Below are 16,458 nucleotides of genomic sequence, written 5' to 3'. Positions count from 1 at the left end.
ACTTGCCAAATGTCACACAGCAGCTAATGGTGGAGCTAAGGCTTGTTTGAAGTGGTGGGATATCAGAGCCACTTAGTGTCTATTACACAATACTGTGTGGTATACACAGTGGATGAAAACAGCTATAATGGAAGACACCTGCCATTTATTAGCTTTCTGACCTCAATTCCTCCCATCACATTAGGATAAATGATCTGTGCTGAGAAAATGTAAATTGGGAGGTGGGGGAGGTCAGAAAAAACAAAAAGAGAAGGAAAATACTCTGGAGCTTCAGTGAACATGCTGCTCCCCCAAAGCAATTTCCTTCATATAGAGCTGATGCCTTTAATATAGCAGTGTAATATGTAAGAAAGCTAAAGCATGTAGAAAACATGTACATACGATTCAAAATTTCTGTGGAAAAAAATGAGTTTTCTGCTGTAAAACTGGTCTTGCAAAGAATGAGTAAAGAATTTTTATAGATGTGTACTCCCCATTCTGTAGCACTGGGAATAGCATGCCAAATATTTCTGACTTAAAATGGTAGATGTGGTTTGCCCTTCTGCCTAAGAAAGGTCCTTGGGAGGAAAGCTATTGTTGGGAAAACATCGTTTAAAGAAACAAATGTATTAAAAAATTTCCTTGAGGGAGCAGTGAAACTTCCAATTTTAAAATTAACACAAAGGCACAAAAGTCATGTGCTACCCCCAACTAGCAGCACGAAGAAAGGACACACTGACTAGTAGTTTATTAACAATATTCCCCAGAATGTGGGTCATGCAAACAGTTCCAGCTATGTCCATTTAAACTCCCAGCAAGGTTTCACACTCTCTGACAAAAGCATCCCCAGTATTTCTGGGCAGCAATGAATGTCATGCCTACCTCCCCTCCATGTGAAAGTACATTGGTAGTGTCACAAAGCATCACTCAGGATGTGACTTTTCACTGGACTGAGAAAGTAAATCACATAGGTGGATTTATTACACTGGTAGGTGGCTGTTTCCAGTGGAGCAAGCAAGAAACTGCCATAGCCTTCAGGATTTGCGAGGGTCCCCCTTCACATGTGATTTATATAGGCAATAGCTAGAGGCTGCCTGTGAAGCAAGTGACTGTGATCCTGTAAATACATTCGTATTTCATTCTTCCTGAAAATGAACAAGCAAATTTTAATTTAAACCTTCTTAGATTCTGTGTCCTGGAACTGCGTATCCTCTTTGCTCCTCAACTCTCAGTGAAGTATGTGACTTTGTCTCCTTTTCATCACTTTCCATTCACTTGCAAACTTTTGCAATTTGGTAGCTGACCCAGTTATTACAATAAAATGTTTTTTTTTACAGTCACCAATAACTTCCTAGTTGCCAAATCACTGACAGTCAAATTTATGTTTTGTGTTACTTTGTGTCTCACTCCCTGTAAAACTCAGTCTCTTTCTTCTTCCCGACAACTCCCATGTTACGTGACTTTTGCCTCCCAGTACCCTTCTCAGTCTCTTTCTTGATTATGCGACCTACTATGCTCTTTAATAGTTGTCTGGGTTCTGTCCTCAGTTCTGTTTTTTACTTTACCTGATACAGTCACTCTAATAGATTCCATCTAATTTCACTTCATATTAACTATTCTCAGGTTTATATCTCAATTTGGGCTATTGCTATAATCTCCTGCATTGGATTTCTAGGTGCTCAGTAGAACCCTCAATATGGATAGCTCAAACATTTTCAAATTCAAAATTTCTAAAGCCAAATAAGTCATCTCCTTTTTTAAAAAACCTATTCTTTGTCCTTTAATCCTAATTTTGGTTATCAGTACAAGCTATTCCCCCCAAAAACATTGAAGTGCCATCTGAGAATCAACCTATATTCTTCTTTCCTTCAAGCCACTCACTTTACCACCATGTTGCTCCCCGCCAAGCTTTTCACCACTGCAGTAGATAAGATATTCAGTATTTCTTCAATGATTGTTTTGAAGAACAGAGTTCCCAGTCCAGCCAAGTGCTGCCATGATGGACTTCATAATAGCTCAATCAGATCATGCCACTCTTATGCTTCACTTCTTCCAACGGTGCCCACCGGCCTGTCTCTGCAACCACCTTTTCCTTTTTATGAAATAAAGTCCCCACAAGCTGATCTCAGCCTCTTCATTCTCCATTCAGTCAACAGTGTTTAGGTGTCATCCATTGTGTGCCAGAAACTGTGGTATCTCCATTCTCATTTCTTTTGCTTCCTCACAAACCACACACTCTCAAACTATTCTGAACTATGTATTGTTTCCTAAATAAAACATGACTTGTCATGTCTTTATAACTCCTTCTAGAAGGTATGTCCTGCCTTTGAAGGTCAGCATAGGAAACCTTAGCCTTTAAAAGTCAACTCATATATCTCCTGTGTCACATCTTTGCTGACATTCCATTTCCCCATTCCCTACGCTAGACCCAAAGCTTGATATATTTCTTTATTCCTCATCATTTTTCTTGGGAATTATTTATTTAGATGCCTAACCTGTGTTGGACTAGTCAAAAGAGGATTTTATTTTTACATTTATGATAATGAAATAATTGTTTTACATTTATTATTATTGTTATAAATATTAGAAAGCAGCTACGTACTATATGTCTATCCTATTAGCTTTGGAGAGGTTTAGGCAAGGTGCCACAGACACAGGAGCACACTGGGATTGGTCCCAGGTGGAAAGGACTCCAAAGCATGAATTCCATTTTACCATAGTCAAGGCTTTTTGTTTATGTCCCTGAAACTTATCAAGATGGGTGACGGACAGATGCTCCATAAACATTTATGCAATAAATGCATGCATGGAAACAAAACATTTTACCTCCCCAATTATAGAAAATAAATGAATAATTCCAATGTAAAATGAAGCACTTTACCTCACCAATTATAGAAAATAAATGAATAATCCCAATGTAAAATGAAACTCAAATGTAAAATTGGGCCGTGCCATTAAGTTTGAGTTCCTTATCCCCTCTTGTCAGTAGATCACATGCTCAGCCACAGTGGGAATTTGCCCTGACTTACCCTCTGCTTACTGCAACTCTGCTAGCAGGATAAATCCTGGTATCACCAGGATGGTAATAATTTTCCATTAAAATGACCATTTACCACAGAAAATGGTCAAATCAAAGTAAAATACATCCGTTTTAGTACAGAACTAAGAAACAAAGCCAGGCAAAGCTTACTTCACTCTATCATCAGCTTTCTAAGTAGCCACAAAATCTTATATAGATAGAAAACCTTTGCTCCAAGGAGCTCAGGGTCTATTATAACCAGTTAATGTTGGTAGAACCTTCACTCTTTTCACAATGTGAGTGGGGAAGGAGGGAGAAAAATAAAGGCTAGGAAAGGTTAGGAAAGTGTTGTAAGGTGAAAACAGCAATCCAGTGGACTAGGTCTTGACACCAGGTTCCAAGTCAGGCAATTTGCATGTATTTCTTTCTTTCTTTTTTAAAATTAATTTATTTTACTTTAGGTACATACTATCCTCTCCCCATGTTATCCCTCCCCACCCTGCCCTCCCTTCTCATCCCCTGCTGTCTCTCCCCTATCCGCCTCAACTGCCCCCAGTGTGTGATGCTCCTCTCCCTGAGTCCATCTAAAACAGCAAAAGCAATGATAATAACAGCCAAGATAGACAAATGGGATCTAATTAAAATGCATGCATTTCTTTCTTTGTCATTCATGGACATTCTGCAAGGAGGTACCTTTTCTACAAACAGAGAAACAGATTAGAAACTGACAGGTGACCTGTCTGAGATCACAAATCTAGAAAGTGGCAGATTTGGGATACAAACACAGTTTCATATGATTCTAAAAGTCTTTCTTTTCCACTATGTTATGCTAATTCAATTTAAACATAATTTTTCTGAGGCATTCTCAGTATTATCTTAGCATCACATGGGAGAAAAATATTTTTTTTTGTAACTTCCAAAGACCAAATCCGATTTCCTTTAGTTTACGTGAATCACTGGGTTTCCACAGGAGCCCGTGGTCAGCCTTTTGTTCATGGGCACCTACAACTTAATAGATTATTTTGTGTAGTGCTTATCACAGAGTAGGTAATTAATGTTTCGTTATTCCCAAGGAGTCTGTGAACTCACAGATTTGAGACAACCTGTTTGTTTATGTTCTCATTCCCAGCATCACTTGGTAGAGGCTCCATAAAACATTGATATATGAATTAATGAGCTATTCATTTATAAAGAATTTAAAATTATGTAGATTTGGATAGTGGTATTTTGTTGGACAAATCCATTTTCACGGTGATTACAACATATACAACATACAACAAAATTTAAACAGGATGTTGGTCTTGTCCACCACCACTGTAAAGACATTCTATTGCCTATGGACTCCTGTGAATAGCTAGATTGTAACACCGCACCTCACCAGTTTGTCATCAATCTTAAATTCCTCATTAAACAGACCTATTGCCATTCTCCCACTTTGGAAAGAAATAAGTGTGTGTGTGTGTGTGTGTGTGTGTGTGTGTACAAGCCTGTGTACTACTAACATGTATAAAGCACCTCAAGGTGGCTATGAGGCTACAGTGGCCAAGAATCAGCTTATATAAAATATAAGAGCTATAGGCTGGGCGTGGTGGCTTGCACCTATAATCCTAGCACTTTAGGAGGCTGAGGTTGGAGGATTACTTGAGGTCAGGAGTTTGAGACCAGCCTGGTCAACATGACAAACCCCATCTCTAATAAAAAATACAAAAATTAGCTGGGTGTGGTGGTGGGCACCTGTAATCTCAGCTACTTGGGAGGCAGGAGAATTGCTTGAACTCGGGAGGTGGAAGATGAAGTGAACTGATATTGCACCACTGAACTCCAGCCTCAGTGACAGAATGAGATTTCATCTCTAAATCAATAAATAAGAGCTATGGAGTTAGGAGCACATACTTGGTAAACAGAGAAAGCTTGCTGAAGAAGTGAGAGCCAATGATGCCTTAAAGAGAGCATACAGTTTGGATATATAATGGAGAAGAAAGCATCCTAGCAGAGGGAACAAAGTGAGGAAAAATGAACAAGTGGTGTAAGACATGTATTTAGGAGAAGGAGTGAAACAGTCTGGGGAATGAAAGGGCTTATACTCCAGGGAATGTTTGAATTTGTTGGAGGGCCTTTATAATTACTTGAAATAGGACTTTCTCCTGTGAGCAATAGGGGATCATACAAATCTTTTAGGCGGGCAGATCACTTGAGGTCAGGAGTTCGAGACCAGCCTGGCAAACATGGCAAAACCCCGCCTCTACTAAAAATACAAAAATTAGCTGGGTGTGGTGGTATGTGCCTGTAATTCCAGCTACTTGGGAGGCTGAGGCAGAAGAATTGCTTAAACCTGAAAGGCGGAGGTTGTAGTGAGTGAATTGGCTGCTGCACTCCAGCCTAGATGACAGAGCTTAGTGAGAAAAAATCTTTTAAGCTGTGGAAGGTTGTTGACAGCACTGTTTTAGAAATACAGATAGGGAAATGCTTCACAGGATGGCTTGTGTGTTGTAGGAATTCATGAACAGTGCTGGGGGTGCACAGAGATGAGGATGAACACAGTCTTGGAAAGCCACTATTTAGGTTAAAGTAAGTTGCATACATGGAGCAATAAAGACACAGAGAGCTAAGGTGATGGGAGTGGAAATGGAGCTGAAAGGACATAAAGAAGAAGCAATGGTGCATGATCACTAAGTGGTTTTCATGTAGGAAAAGCCACTGAGGACCTGATAACCTATCTCCAAGAAAGGAGCAGTTCATTAAAACAAACAAACAAACAAACAAACCACGACAGAGTCAGACTTTAAAAATCTAATTTCGCGTCCTGGGATCACAACAATCAAGGAATCCTTCCTTTTATGACTAGAACCAAGTGCTCAGACCCCAGTGTTACGCATTCCCAAGAAATCAAAAGATCAGTTATACTGTTAATGTTCATATTATAGCGGTAAAGAAAAATTGTAGTTTCAAAATCAACACGGTAGAAACATTCACTTATAATATTTATCTCAACAGAACATAAATCCCACAAATCCCAGCTTCCTGCCTCATAGATGTTTCTTGGTTCCTGGATTTTTCAAACTACTGAGAAAACATTTTCAGTGACCTTAATTAGTACCCAAACAAAGAACGAGAGATGAAAAGGGCAACAAAGGACCGAAGAGATCTGGAAGAGAAAGGTGCTCTGAGAGATGAGTTTCAGCTTGCACAGCACAGCAAGCTCTAATGTAACCAGGCCTCTGGAAACTTTTACTCAACTCCACAATTTATCTTGACAGCATTTCTAAAACCGCTAGAAATGCAGCATGTCTCCTCCGCTGTTGGCCTACTTTTGACAACAGTAAAAAAAAAAGAAAAGAAATACGTTTTACATGTGGATCAGGAAAAGTAGCCACATCAACATTTTTTTTTTTTTAACCTCTGGGCATTTTTTCCTGGCTTCACACATTCTCTTTATTGCATTCCTTAAAATGACTTAAGCTGATGCTTTCAGACAGGCTTGGGAGAGGAACGCAGAAACCCAGGCCACTTCTTGAAACACTTGAGTACCCAGGAGATTAAATAAAGCGCAAAAGAACACACTCTTCTTAAGGTGGCATGGTTTTAGGAACCCAGAATTGAGAGACAAGTTCATTCTTTTCAAGGCCAGACCTTCGATAAAGATGTAAAACCTCTGTGCATCATGCTGCTGCTGCTGCTGCTGCTGCTGCTGCTCTGAGTGATGAGTGCGGCAGGAGCAAGGTGGCGGTGGCTGGGTTGAGGCTGCAGCAGCTGAGCGCCTGTGCTCCCGGGGCCTCACTGCAGAACTGTGGGTACGCAGCCCTTGAACAGAGAGCCTGGGATGCAGCCGGCTCCAGAGAATGGAAAGGAAACGTAAAACCGCTGAATGCTTCCTGCACCTCCTTTCCTTTCTCCTTTTGACAGAAAGCAGAATACAGCTTTGTAAAAAACAACAACAACAAAAAAACCCTCTTCATCCTGGTTAAAATGCTGGACATTGCCCAAATTACGAAGGCTTTGCAGAGAAAATGACAGCAGTTTAAAAATAGCCCCCCAGGATAGGATAGATGGAAGCTATGCCCTACCCAGTGGTTGCCATTTGCCCGTCCATGGGAATGTTCTTCCCAGGCACTGCCTTCCCCTGTTGGTATTTAAGGAGAAAGGGAGGAAGGTATCGGGAACAGCAGACTGTTCACAGGGATTCTATGGGAGACAGGAGAGTGACAAAGGCGATATAGATATATATCCTTTAAAGATACATTAATAATCCTCCAAACATCTAATGTTACAAATGAACGGCAGTAACCCCGAAAAGCTGTGTTTGGATAGAGCCAATTTAGTTTCTAATGGGCTGGGAAACTAGAAGAGAAAAAAACTATCCTTTAAGCAATTAATCTCTGAGCCTTTAAGAATTTCTGTCATTGTTAATTTCTGTATCAATGATGCAATCCTAAAAAATATGACACATGCATCTCTAATTATCTTTGTGGCTGAGACAGGAATGTAAATTAACACCTGAACTCTTTGTTGATAATATATAACGGTGATTATTACCAAGTCGTCTTAGCTACGCAAACACTCTGCAGGAATAATGATTTTCTTAAAAAAAGAAGTTTCCAGTATATTTTGTAATTTTGATTTTTCTTATTTTTGTTTTAATTTTTTGTTAGTTATGAAGTAGGGATTAATTAATAGATGACAAATCAAAAAAAGGATGTGCGGGAGGAAAAAACCCTAGATGTCATTCAACTCAGTACCTGACTAAATTATTAGCTTACTGTACATGACATTCACATTATAATTACCTAGTTTCTATTTAAACAGCTATTCCACTTAATTATCCTCATTTTAAAGCAAAAAGACATTTTAAAATATTTTGATCCATAAACTTTTTCTGAAAACGTTTTATTTTACCTATTTTGTATTCTCTAACTCCCCCAAAATAAGTCAACTCAGAAATGTCTCAGTTTCTGTTACTGATCGTAAGTTGTTCTATGTTGTCACCCCTGTTCCTAATAGTTTTTATCTTTGCCCTCTCCCAGTGCTACCTTGTGATATATTTGAAAAGTCAAGGTGACTCCTATTCTCAGCAAATATTCATCAATACAGTTGAAAGCCTCCTGAAAATGGGTCAGCACAGATAATTTGATTATCAAATTTTTCTCAACATGGGAGGTGAGGCAAGCACAGACAGCCAGAATCAAAACCAAGGTGACAGGAATACAGCACAGAGATTTGCGAGGGCCCTGTTTTGAGGGGTCAGAGCGTGGCTGCTTGATTTGGGTCTGGGAAGGGCTCGAGATCTCTCTGGCCCCTCCTCTGAGGACAGTCAGCCCAGCTTGCTTAGCCTCTGCCAGTCAAGGTGATTCCCATAGGATCACTATTCTTTAAGCCCCACCTACCCCACCTATTCACAGACAATAATAAACAGATTTAAATGAACCTCAGAAAATAAGTATGGACAAGCAAGGATACACACAAATCACTCTTGCACATCCCTAAGCTCTTGGTTTCCAAAATCCCACTTTATCTGAGCATAAACAGACTTTGAAGCCTAAGAGAATATTATTTAGATTTATAAAAAGGACATGAACATATCTTCTACCTACCTTTCCGAAAACTAAAACACCGTTTGATTCTTCTGTATGTAGTTTTAGGGATGAAAGGAGTTGAGGCTAAGGCACCAGCGGGGCGTCCCCCAGAATTCCGGTCTTCAGGCATCATACAGGCCCGAAGTTCTGAACCCGGTTTTGGCTTCCTTTAAAACCTGCCTCTGAGCGAAACCCTGCAGCCACTCCTCATGCTTGTTTATTTATTATTTTTGAAGTGCTGATTCCTAGAACTCGAAGGTTTTGATCATCCAGGTCCTGGCTTAGGAATAAGTTACCACCTCTTATTTACTCCTTTTTGGCAAAAAACTTCCTTTTCTCTTGCCTAATCCAGGGAGTTTTTAAGGTTTTTGTTTTTTTTGTTTTAGTTTCTGCAGACATTCCAAAATGCCACAGGAAAAGAACTGCAGCAAGCAAGCTACCATTCCCATTTAGACAGCAGGAATTGGTTTTTGTATTTATTTTTTTATTTTTTTTTTAATTAAGAACTGTCTTCTCAGCTGGACTGAGATTCCTCTGGAAAGGTCAGCAAATAGCCCTGTGCAAAAGGAAAGAGGAACAATGACAAAAAGTCCCCTAAGGAATATTTCAGGACTGTCCTTGCTGGCTCCTTTCATCTGAGCAGGAGGGGAGGAAAATAATGGCACCTTCTCCAGAAAGCATTTCAGTGCATGATGGATTTCTTTCAAAGGACTCCCCTGCTCCTTTTACAGCACCCCACATTCTTTGATGCTCTCTGCAGGCTTCTCCCTTTTCCCTTCTGTCTTCAGACTCCCAGGGGAATCACCACATCAGAATAGTCGAATGCCCATTCCAGGAGGCTCCTTCGATCTTCGGGGGGGAGGCAGCTTTGCAGGGAGTGTCTCCTCCCTCTCCTCCTGCTCCATCTCCCCTTTTCTCAATGAGAGCTGAGAAGGAACTGGCAAGGCTGTGGCTGCGGCTGCCTCCAGTGCCCGCTGGTCACATGCAGCAGGTGCAGTCACAACAGGATGAGGGGAGGAGGGAGAATGCCTGCCACACTGCGGTGTGAACCCCTTTCGTTTGCTTTTGACTTTATGTTGACTTCCCAGCTTTTGTCTTGTGTAGCATTTTTACAGCTGGCTGGCTCAGCCTCTCCAGAAATCACAGGGCACCAACCAAACCCCAGGGGGTAAACTTTTTGCCTCTTCATACCTTCATTTATTCTCTTCCCATGCAAGTTATACTTCTTCCAAATCATTTGTAATTGAATTCATTTGTGAACACTGATTTAACATGCATACCCTGAAAACATATTTATATGTGTGTATGTGTGTGTCCATAAAACAGAAAAATATTAAAAATTTAGTGGCAAAGAGTCTGTGGCTATAAATGCAAACACATAAACACATATGTGTGTGTGCGTATTTACACACACTTCTATGTTTCTCCAGCTATGATTTGAAAACCAATTCTGTTTTCAACATTCTCCATGGTCTTGCACATACACTCTGCACCCCAGCCCCCACGTCCATCAAGCGTTTCAGTCCTACTCACTGAACAATTTACTTGCTAGGTTAATCATTCATCCACCTGGCTGTTCCATGAACTGATTTGGAATGCCAGTGCCTTAGCCCCAGCTGACCCCCAAGGCCTCTGTGCTCCTTACCAGCCATTTGGCAGAAGCTTTATAGGACCATGAGGAGTGTTAAAAAGGCCCTTCCGTTAAAAATATCATTACTCTGACTAGCATGCTCAAGTAGGTAATCTTTTGTCATCGAAAGGATTATTATTAGTTAGTTCTGCCCCACGATTCAAATGGTATTTTTACCTTCTGGGTCACAGCATGCTGCTAAGAAAATAAAGAACCACAAAGTGTAACTTAGCACCACCGAGACAGAGACAAGTTGCCCTTGCAAGCACCTTAGCCAACAGACAAATCCACTGACCTGAGCACTGATCTGCAGGGAACTCCTGTAGTCACAGGATTTTGGAGCTGGGTAGTGAAAGCATTTTTTTTTTTCTTCTAATGTTCTTATTTCACAAGTGAGTAAAACCAGAGGGAAGGGAAGTAAAACTGCATATCCAAGATTGCACAGTTGTGTCTAAGACAAGACCATGTTGCCCCTTAATTAACCTCTGTTTGCCTACATGCCAATTGTTCATCATAAGGATTATTCACAAATAGTATTCGTAATGCCTGGCTGGGCCTCTGAATCAACTCTTTTCATTAGGAGGCAGAAATGTACAGGAAAGACCTGATGTTGGCAGTAGCTAACATCAGGCTAAGCAATCAGAACTAAAAAAACTGTTGGGTCGGGTGCAGTAGCTCATGCCTGTTATCCCAGCACTTTGAGAGGCTAAGGCGGGTGAATCACCTGAGGTCAGGAGTTTGAGACTACCCTAGCCAATATGGTGAAATCTCATTTCTACTAAAAAAAAAAAAAAAAAAAAAAAAAAAAAAAAAAAAAAAAAAAAATTAGCTGGGCTTGGTGGCAGGCACCTGTAATCTCAACTACTCGGGAGGCCGAGGCAGGAGAATAACTGGAACCTGGAAGGCAGATGTTGCAGTAAGCTGAGATGGCGCCATTGCACTCCACCCTGGGTGACAGAGGGAGACTCTTCTCTCAAAAAAAAAAAAAAAAAAAAAAAAAAAGCTATTAATAAATTATCACTCTCCTCAGATCTCAGATTCTAGACTAGAGCCTTTCATAAATATTGCCTCAAAAACAATACAAAAGGAACCCTGTATAAAAATAAACAAGAAAAGAAGGGAGGGAAGGAGTGAAGGGAGGAAAGGAGGAAGGGAGGAAGGGAGGGATGGGAGGAAAGGGAGGGAAGGGAGGAAGGGAGAAGGGCAGGAAGAAAGGAATGAAGGAGGGAGAGAGGGAGGAAGGGAGGGAGGAAGGAAAACTAAATCTTCCCAAGGCTAAATAAATGTTTGACATTTAAATTTCTGAATTTGACTTTCATGCAGAAACCATATGCCTCTCAGTTAGCATTATTACTAGAGGAGTAACCATGCATGGGTGTTTTCAGCAGGTAGCACAAAGCTGAGCTATCTAGAGTCAATACTGAACTTTGTTATCAGGTTAGAGAGTTAAAAAGAAATGTCTGTTTTTCACATTTCTCTTGGTTCCCTGCCCCATACGAATATTTTATAAATTCACTTTAATACAAAGGAAAGGCCTATAATTCCAAAATCCTAAATTTTATAATTTCCACTTAATAGTTTTAATTTCTAGGAGACTGAAGAACTAGACAAGCTCCTCAGGTGTCTCCTATATTTTAATCTAATATCTATTATTGCAATGGCAAAGAGAAAATACTTTGCATATATGTGCAACCTGACTAAAGATAAGCTTAAGTGCCTTATGAAAAACTTTAGCTTTTTAAAAACAGTTTATGAAACTGCCACAATGAAATGCTCCCTTTGCAATAGATACATTTAAAATATATTCAAAAGTGGTATACTGTGATTGATAAATTAGAGTGATATGTCACCTTCTCTTCTAAATGTGTTTACAGATACCATCTAATCAAGTGCTTTTTTATTTAGGATTACCAGGGCCGGGTTCTATAACTAAGACAGGAAAGGAAAGTGCATTCTCTTATGAGGGTGATTATGACAATTCAGAATTTTTAGTAGCTTTATTGAGATATAATTTCCATGCCATAGAATCCCCCAATTTAAAATGTACAATTCAATGGTTTTTAGTATATTCACAGATACATGCAACCATCATCACAGTTAATTCTAGAACATTTTCATCTTAAAAATAAACCCTGTATCTGAGGTGAGCAGATCAGGAGGTAAGGAGATTGAGACCATCCTGGCTAACATGGTGAAACCCCATCTCTACTAAAAATACAAAAAATTTGCCTGGCGTGGTGGTGTATACCTGTAGTCCCAGCTACTTGGGAGGTTGAGGCAGGAGAATTGCTTGAACCCAGGAGGTGGAGGTTGCAGTGAGCTGAGATCATGCCACTCCAGCCTGGGTGACAGAGAGAGGCTCTGTCTCAAAAAAAAAAAAAAAAAAAAGAAAAAAAGAAAAAAAGAAAAGAAAAGAAATAAAATAAAATAAACCCTGTATCTTTTGACTATCTCTCTCCTATCCCCTCATCCCCTCATCCCAGCTCTAAGCAACCACTCTGTAGATTTCCCTGTTCTATACTTTCATCTGAATGGAATCATAAAATGTGCTTTTTTTGTGATTGGCTTCTTTCACTTAGCATAACGTTTTCAAGCTTCATTCATGGTGTTGCATATATCAGTACTTCATTTCTTTTTATGGCTTAATAATGATCCATTCTATGGATACATCACATTCTGTTTATTCATTCATCTGTTGATGTACATTTGGGTTGTTTTGGATTTTTAAAAAAATGCTCTATGGTATCAATTCCAGTATTTTTGAAGGACTCATAAAACTATATTAATTCTAATTATCATACATTTAAAAACTTTTTATTATTTTTCATAGACTGAAGAATATACTATCAATAAGGCATGGACTTATAATTGTGGGCTTTTTACTATCACAGTAGAAGTAATAGATCACACTATTTTGCTATAAAGCAGGAGGAACACATGGGTTTTCTTCCTACTTCTGCTCCTCACAGTGTGACACTTGGCAAGTTTTTCATCCTCTTTGGATCTTAAAGACTTAATTCACAAAATGTGAGGTTGAACTAAAACAGTGGTTTTAAAATATTGCAAATCTGTAGAAAAGTTAATTTAATTTAACATTAATTTTAATATTTCCTTGAAAATGTTAAGTGGAAACTTAATACACAGCATAAAATAAGTAAAAGGGTTTTCAGTCATGTAACTCATTGTTTAAAACTAAAATGTATAAGATTTCTTTAAAATTCAATCAATAATCACAGAATTTATTAATATTAATAGGAACATTTGACATCTTAGATTAATATGATCATCTGAAACACAAGATTATGGCTGACATTCAGTACTGATATTCTATTTTGTTTTGTATTCTGTATTAACTTTAGCAAACTCTGATATTCAGAGAAATCAAAAAGGATTTCTTACAAATTAAATGATACTTTAAAAATTTACCTTGCAATCTCATAACACTCCTATTAAACAAAGGTAGCAGGAGAAGATTTATTCTTTGAAGCATTGTTTCTATGATGAGTGCCATATGATAAAATATATCTCTTTAAATGTAAATTCGAATCGAGCATTTGCAAAATTCCTGAAGTAGATCTCATATAATAAAGTATATAGACCAATGAATAATTGGAGTGTCCCTTCCAGGTTCATGAATTTGAAGATTCACATATGCAGCTCTCCCAGTCCCACTGGAATTATTTATGAGATTTCTGGGTTGATGTGACTGCCTGTGGCCATTTATTTGGAGAAGTTAACTGGATTTCATTCTTTTTCTTTTCTTTTCTTTCTTTCTCTTTTTTTTTTTTTTTTTTTGGAAGTCACAGATGGAAGAGAAGAAAGGGAGGAAAATAACCAACACTTGATAGAAATAATCCCTCAACAAAAATATATTCTTCAGTAGACATTAAGGATTCTTCTAAACTCAGGAACCCCAGAAATCTGATGATAAAGGAGAGAAGAGAGTCTTTAGAGACAACAGGAGCTTTGAAAAGATTCATCCTCAGGCTCCTCACAAACTCTTCACCCGGGAAATGCTAACAAACATTACTAGATGGGTATGTGTCTCTCACCTACAGTAGCCACTCCTTATTCATAGGGGATAAAAATCTCTGTTGGATACCTGAAATCTCAGAAAGTACTGAACCCTTTATATACTATAGTTTTCCTATACATACATACCTATGGTAAAGTTTAATTTATAAATTAGGCATAGTAAAAGTTTAACAATAATAACTAATAATAAGAATAATTATAGCAATATACTACAATAAAAGTTATGTGAACATGATCTTTCTTTCAAGGTATTTCATTGTACTATAGCTCTTAGCAACCGTAGCATGCAACTATTTTTTCCCCTTAAATCAGGAACGTTTTACCTGTTCACATAAGTGAAACATTCTATGACTTCTCTTTGGCATATCCAAATTTCCAGCATCACTACTCTTGCACTTTGGGGCAATTATTAAGTAAAACAAGAAGTCTTTCTTGAACACAAGCACTGTGATACTGTGAAAGTCGATCTGATCACCGAGATGGCTACTAATGAGTAGAGGGTAGTGTGTGCAGCGTGACAGTTGGACAACTCACATTCTGTGAAAGACAGTGTGAGATTTCATCATGCTACTAAAAACAATGTGCAACTTAAATCTTATGAATTGTTTATTTCTGGAATTACCCATTTAATATTTTTAGACTGCAGTTGACCAGTAGTAACCGAAACCATGGATAAAGGAGAAATAACTCCTTACTGCATAACTATCCTCTGCTAAGGTACTAGAGTGGGGATCTCAGCCGGTGAGCCCTTTTCAAATTTTACAGTCACTTGCTAGCTATTTGGGGTTATGAACAAGTAACCGTATGTGTTGTCATCCAAACTAGAACACTGTGGGAGTGAAAGGTAGCACAACCAATAATTAGCCTGGGACAAAAGTTGTAAACTGCTCTTATTGAGCAAACTGGAATGAATGGTCATCCTAGTTAGAAACCTTCCCTTTCCCTGACAGAAGATATTTCTAAAACATAGACACTTTACAAACATGTGCCATTAATCTAGTAAAATATCATGTTTTCAATGAATCTCTACTATTTTAACTTTAATTTACCAACTTTTAAAACTAAGCTTTTAAGTTATTCTAAAATATAAAATGGTCAGTCAGCCTAAGAAGCATCTGATATAACAAAATCGCTTTGTCAGTTCAGGGTGTTGACAATATACAGAAAAATGGAAAATATATACAAGAACTGTAATTGTTTATAAAGTGTGAATTTGACGTGATACAACTTATTTTTAACTACATCACTATATAAAAATTAGGCATTATGTTCTTGGAAATATATTGTTGTTCTAGATAAATAATTTTACGCTTTTATTTTTTGTTCCATTTGCTCATTTTTGTTAAATAATTTTTCTGTTTATATGATTCTATTTTTTATTTTTTGGTACATCAAGATCACATCTTTTATCTTTTCTTCCTTTGTTTAGTTCTATTCATAGCACCTTTTTAGCTCATTCTTCATATGGTGCATTAACACTGTGTTAACTAAAACCTTTTAAAAACTCACTTTCAAATTTAGAAACACTTAACTGATCGAAAAGCATGTTTTCCACTCCAATAATCATCAGATCATTATCAAAAGTTTTGGCATTCCTCTTTGATACAATTGAGCATTTGGGGGCTGGGATATCTTCCAAACCCACTAGTCATAAATTTCTGACTTCATATCTAGATATTCTTAACTAATCGACTTTTACAGTATGAGTCCCATAATTGCAGATTGTTAGTAACATGGAAAAATCCAAAACTAAAAAAAAAAAAAACCGCTATTTTTATAATTCAACATATTCACAGAAGGTTTATTATTAATGATACATGATCTAAATTAAACCTGTAGGATTTACAAAGATATATGTCTAACAATAACATTGAACAATTTGCAATTTATTTTAACATTCACCCACTCGAATTCAGGAGCTAAGAATAACATTAGCTGGGGGAAAAAGATAAACAGGTTTGGTCTACCTTTCTGTTTTCCCATGATTTTAAAGGAACACTCACCGCCTCCAAAAGGTCCCCATATGACTCGGCGGATGGACTTCACCCAGTCTTCCATATCATTCTGGGTGCTTGCCATGAGGAGGTAGCTCTCATGATTTGCTGTCATCCGATCTCGATCACCTCCTGTGAAAACACAGTAACATATGCAGCTGAAGTTGCATCCAGAGATTCCTCATCATCAGCATCCAGAGGAACCCCTGAAACAGACCCTGTGCCTAATAC

The 16,458-nt window shown here is 38.3% G+C and overlaps 1 protein-coding gene across 7 annotated transcripts in view; it reads right to left on the bottom strand.

Annotated features, from left to right (window-relative positions):
* The window catches only part of ARHGAP24 (Rho GTPase activating protein 24), a 498,792-nt gene that overhangs the window by 59,657 nt on the left and 422,677 nt on the right, over positions 1 to 16,458 (bottom strand). For 6 of the 7 annotated variants that reach the window (XM_003923977.4, XM_074396393.1, XM_003923976.4 and 3 more), the window contains one exon: positions 16,237 to 16,359. In XM_003923977.4, the coding sequence (XP_003924026.2) occupies positions 16,237 to 16,359 (123 nt within the window). Of the gene's footprint in view, positions 1 to 8,586; positions 10,668 to 16,236; positions 16,360 to 16,458 lie in introns of those variants that run through there. The other variant, XM_010334761.3, reaches the window with a different exon arrangement.

Source organism: Saimiri boliviensis, chromosome 3, assembly GCF_048565385.1.
Source record: "Saimiri boliviensis isolate mSaiBol1 chromosome 3, mSaiBol1.pri, whole genome shotgun sequence".
Taxonomy (NCBI): Eukaryota; Metazoa; Chordata; class Mammalia; order Primates; family Cebidae; genus Saimiri; species Saimiri boliviensis.
Note: the sequence above shows the minus strand (reverse complement) of the source record. Positions and strands in the feature narration are given on the sequence as shown.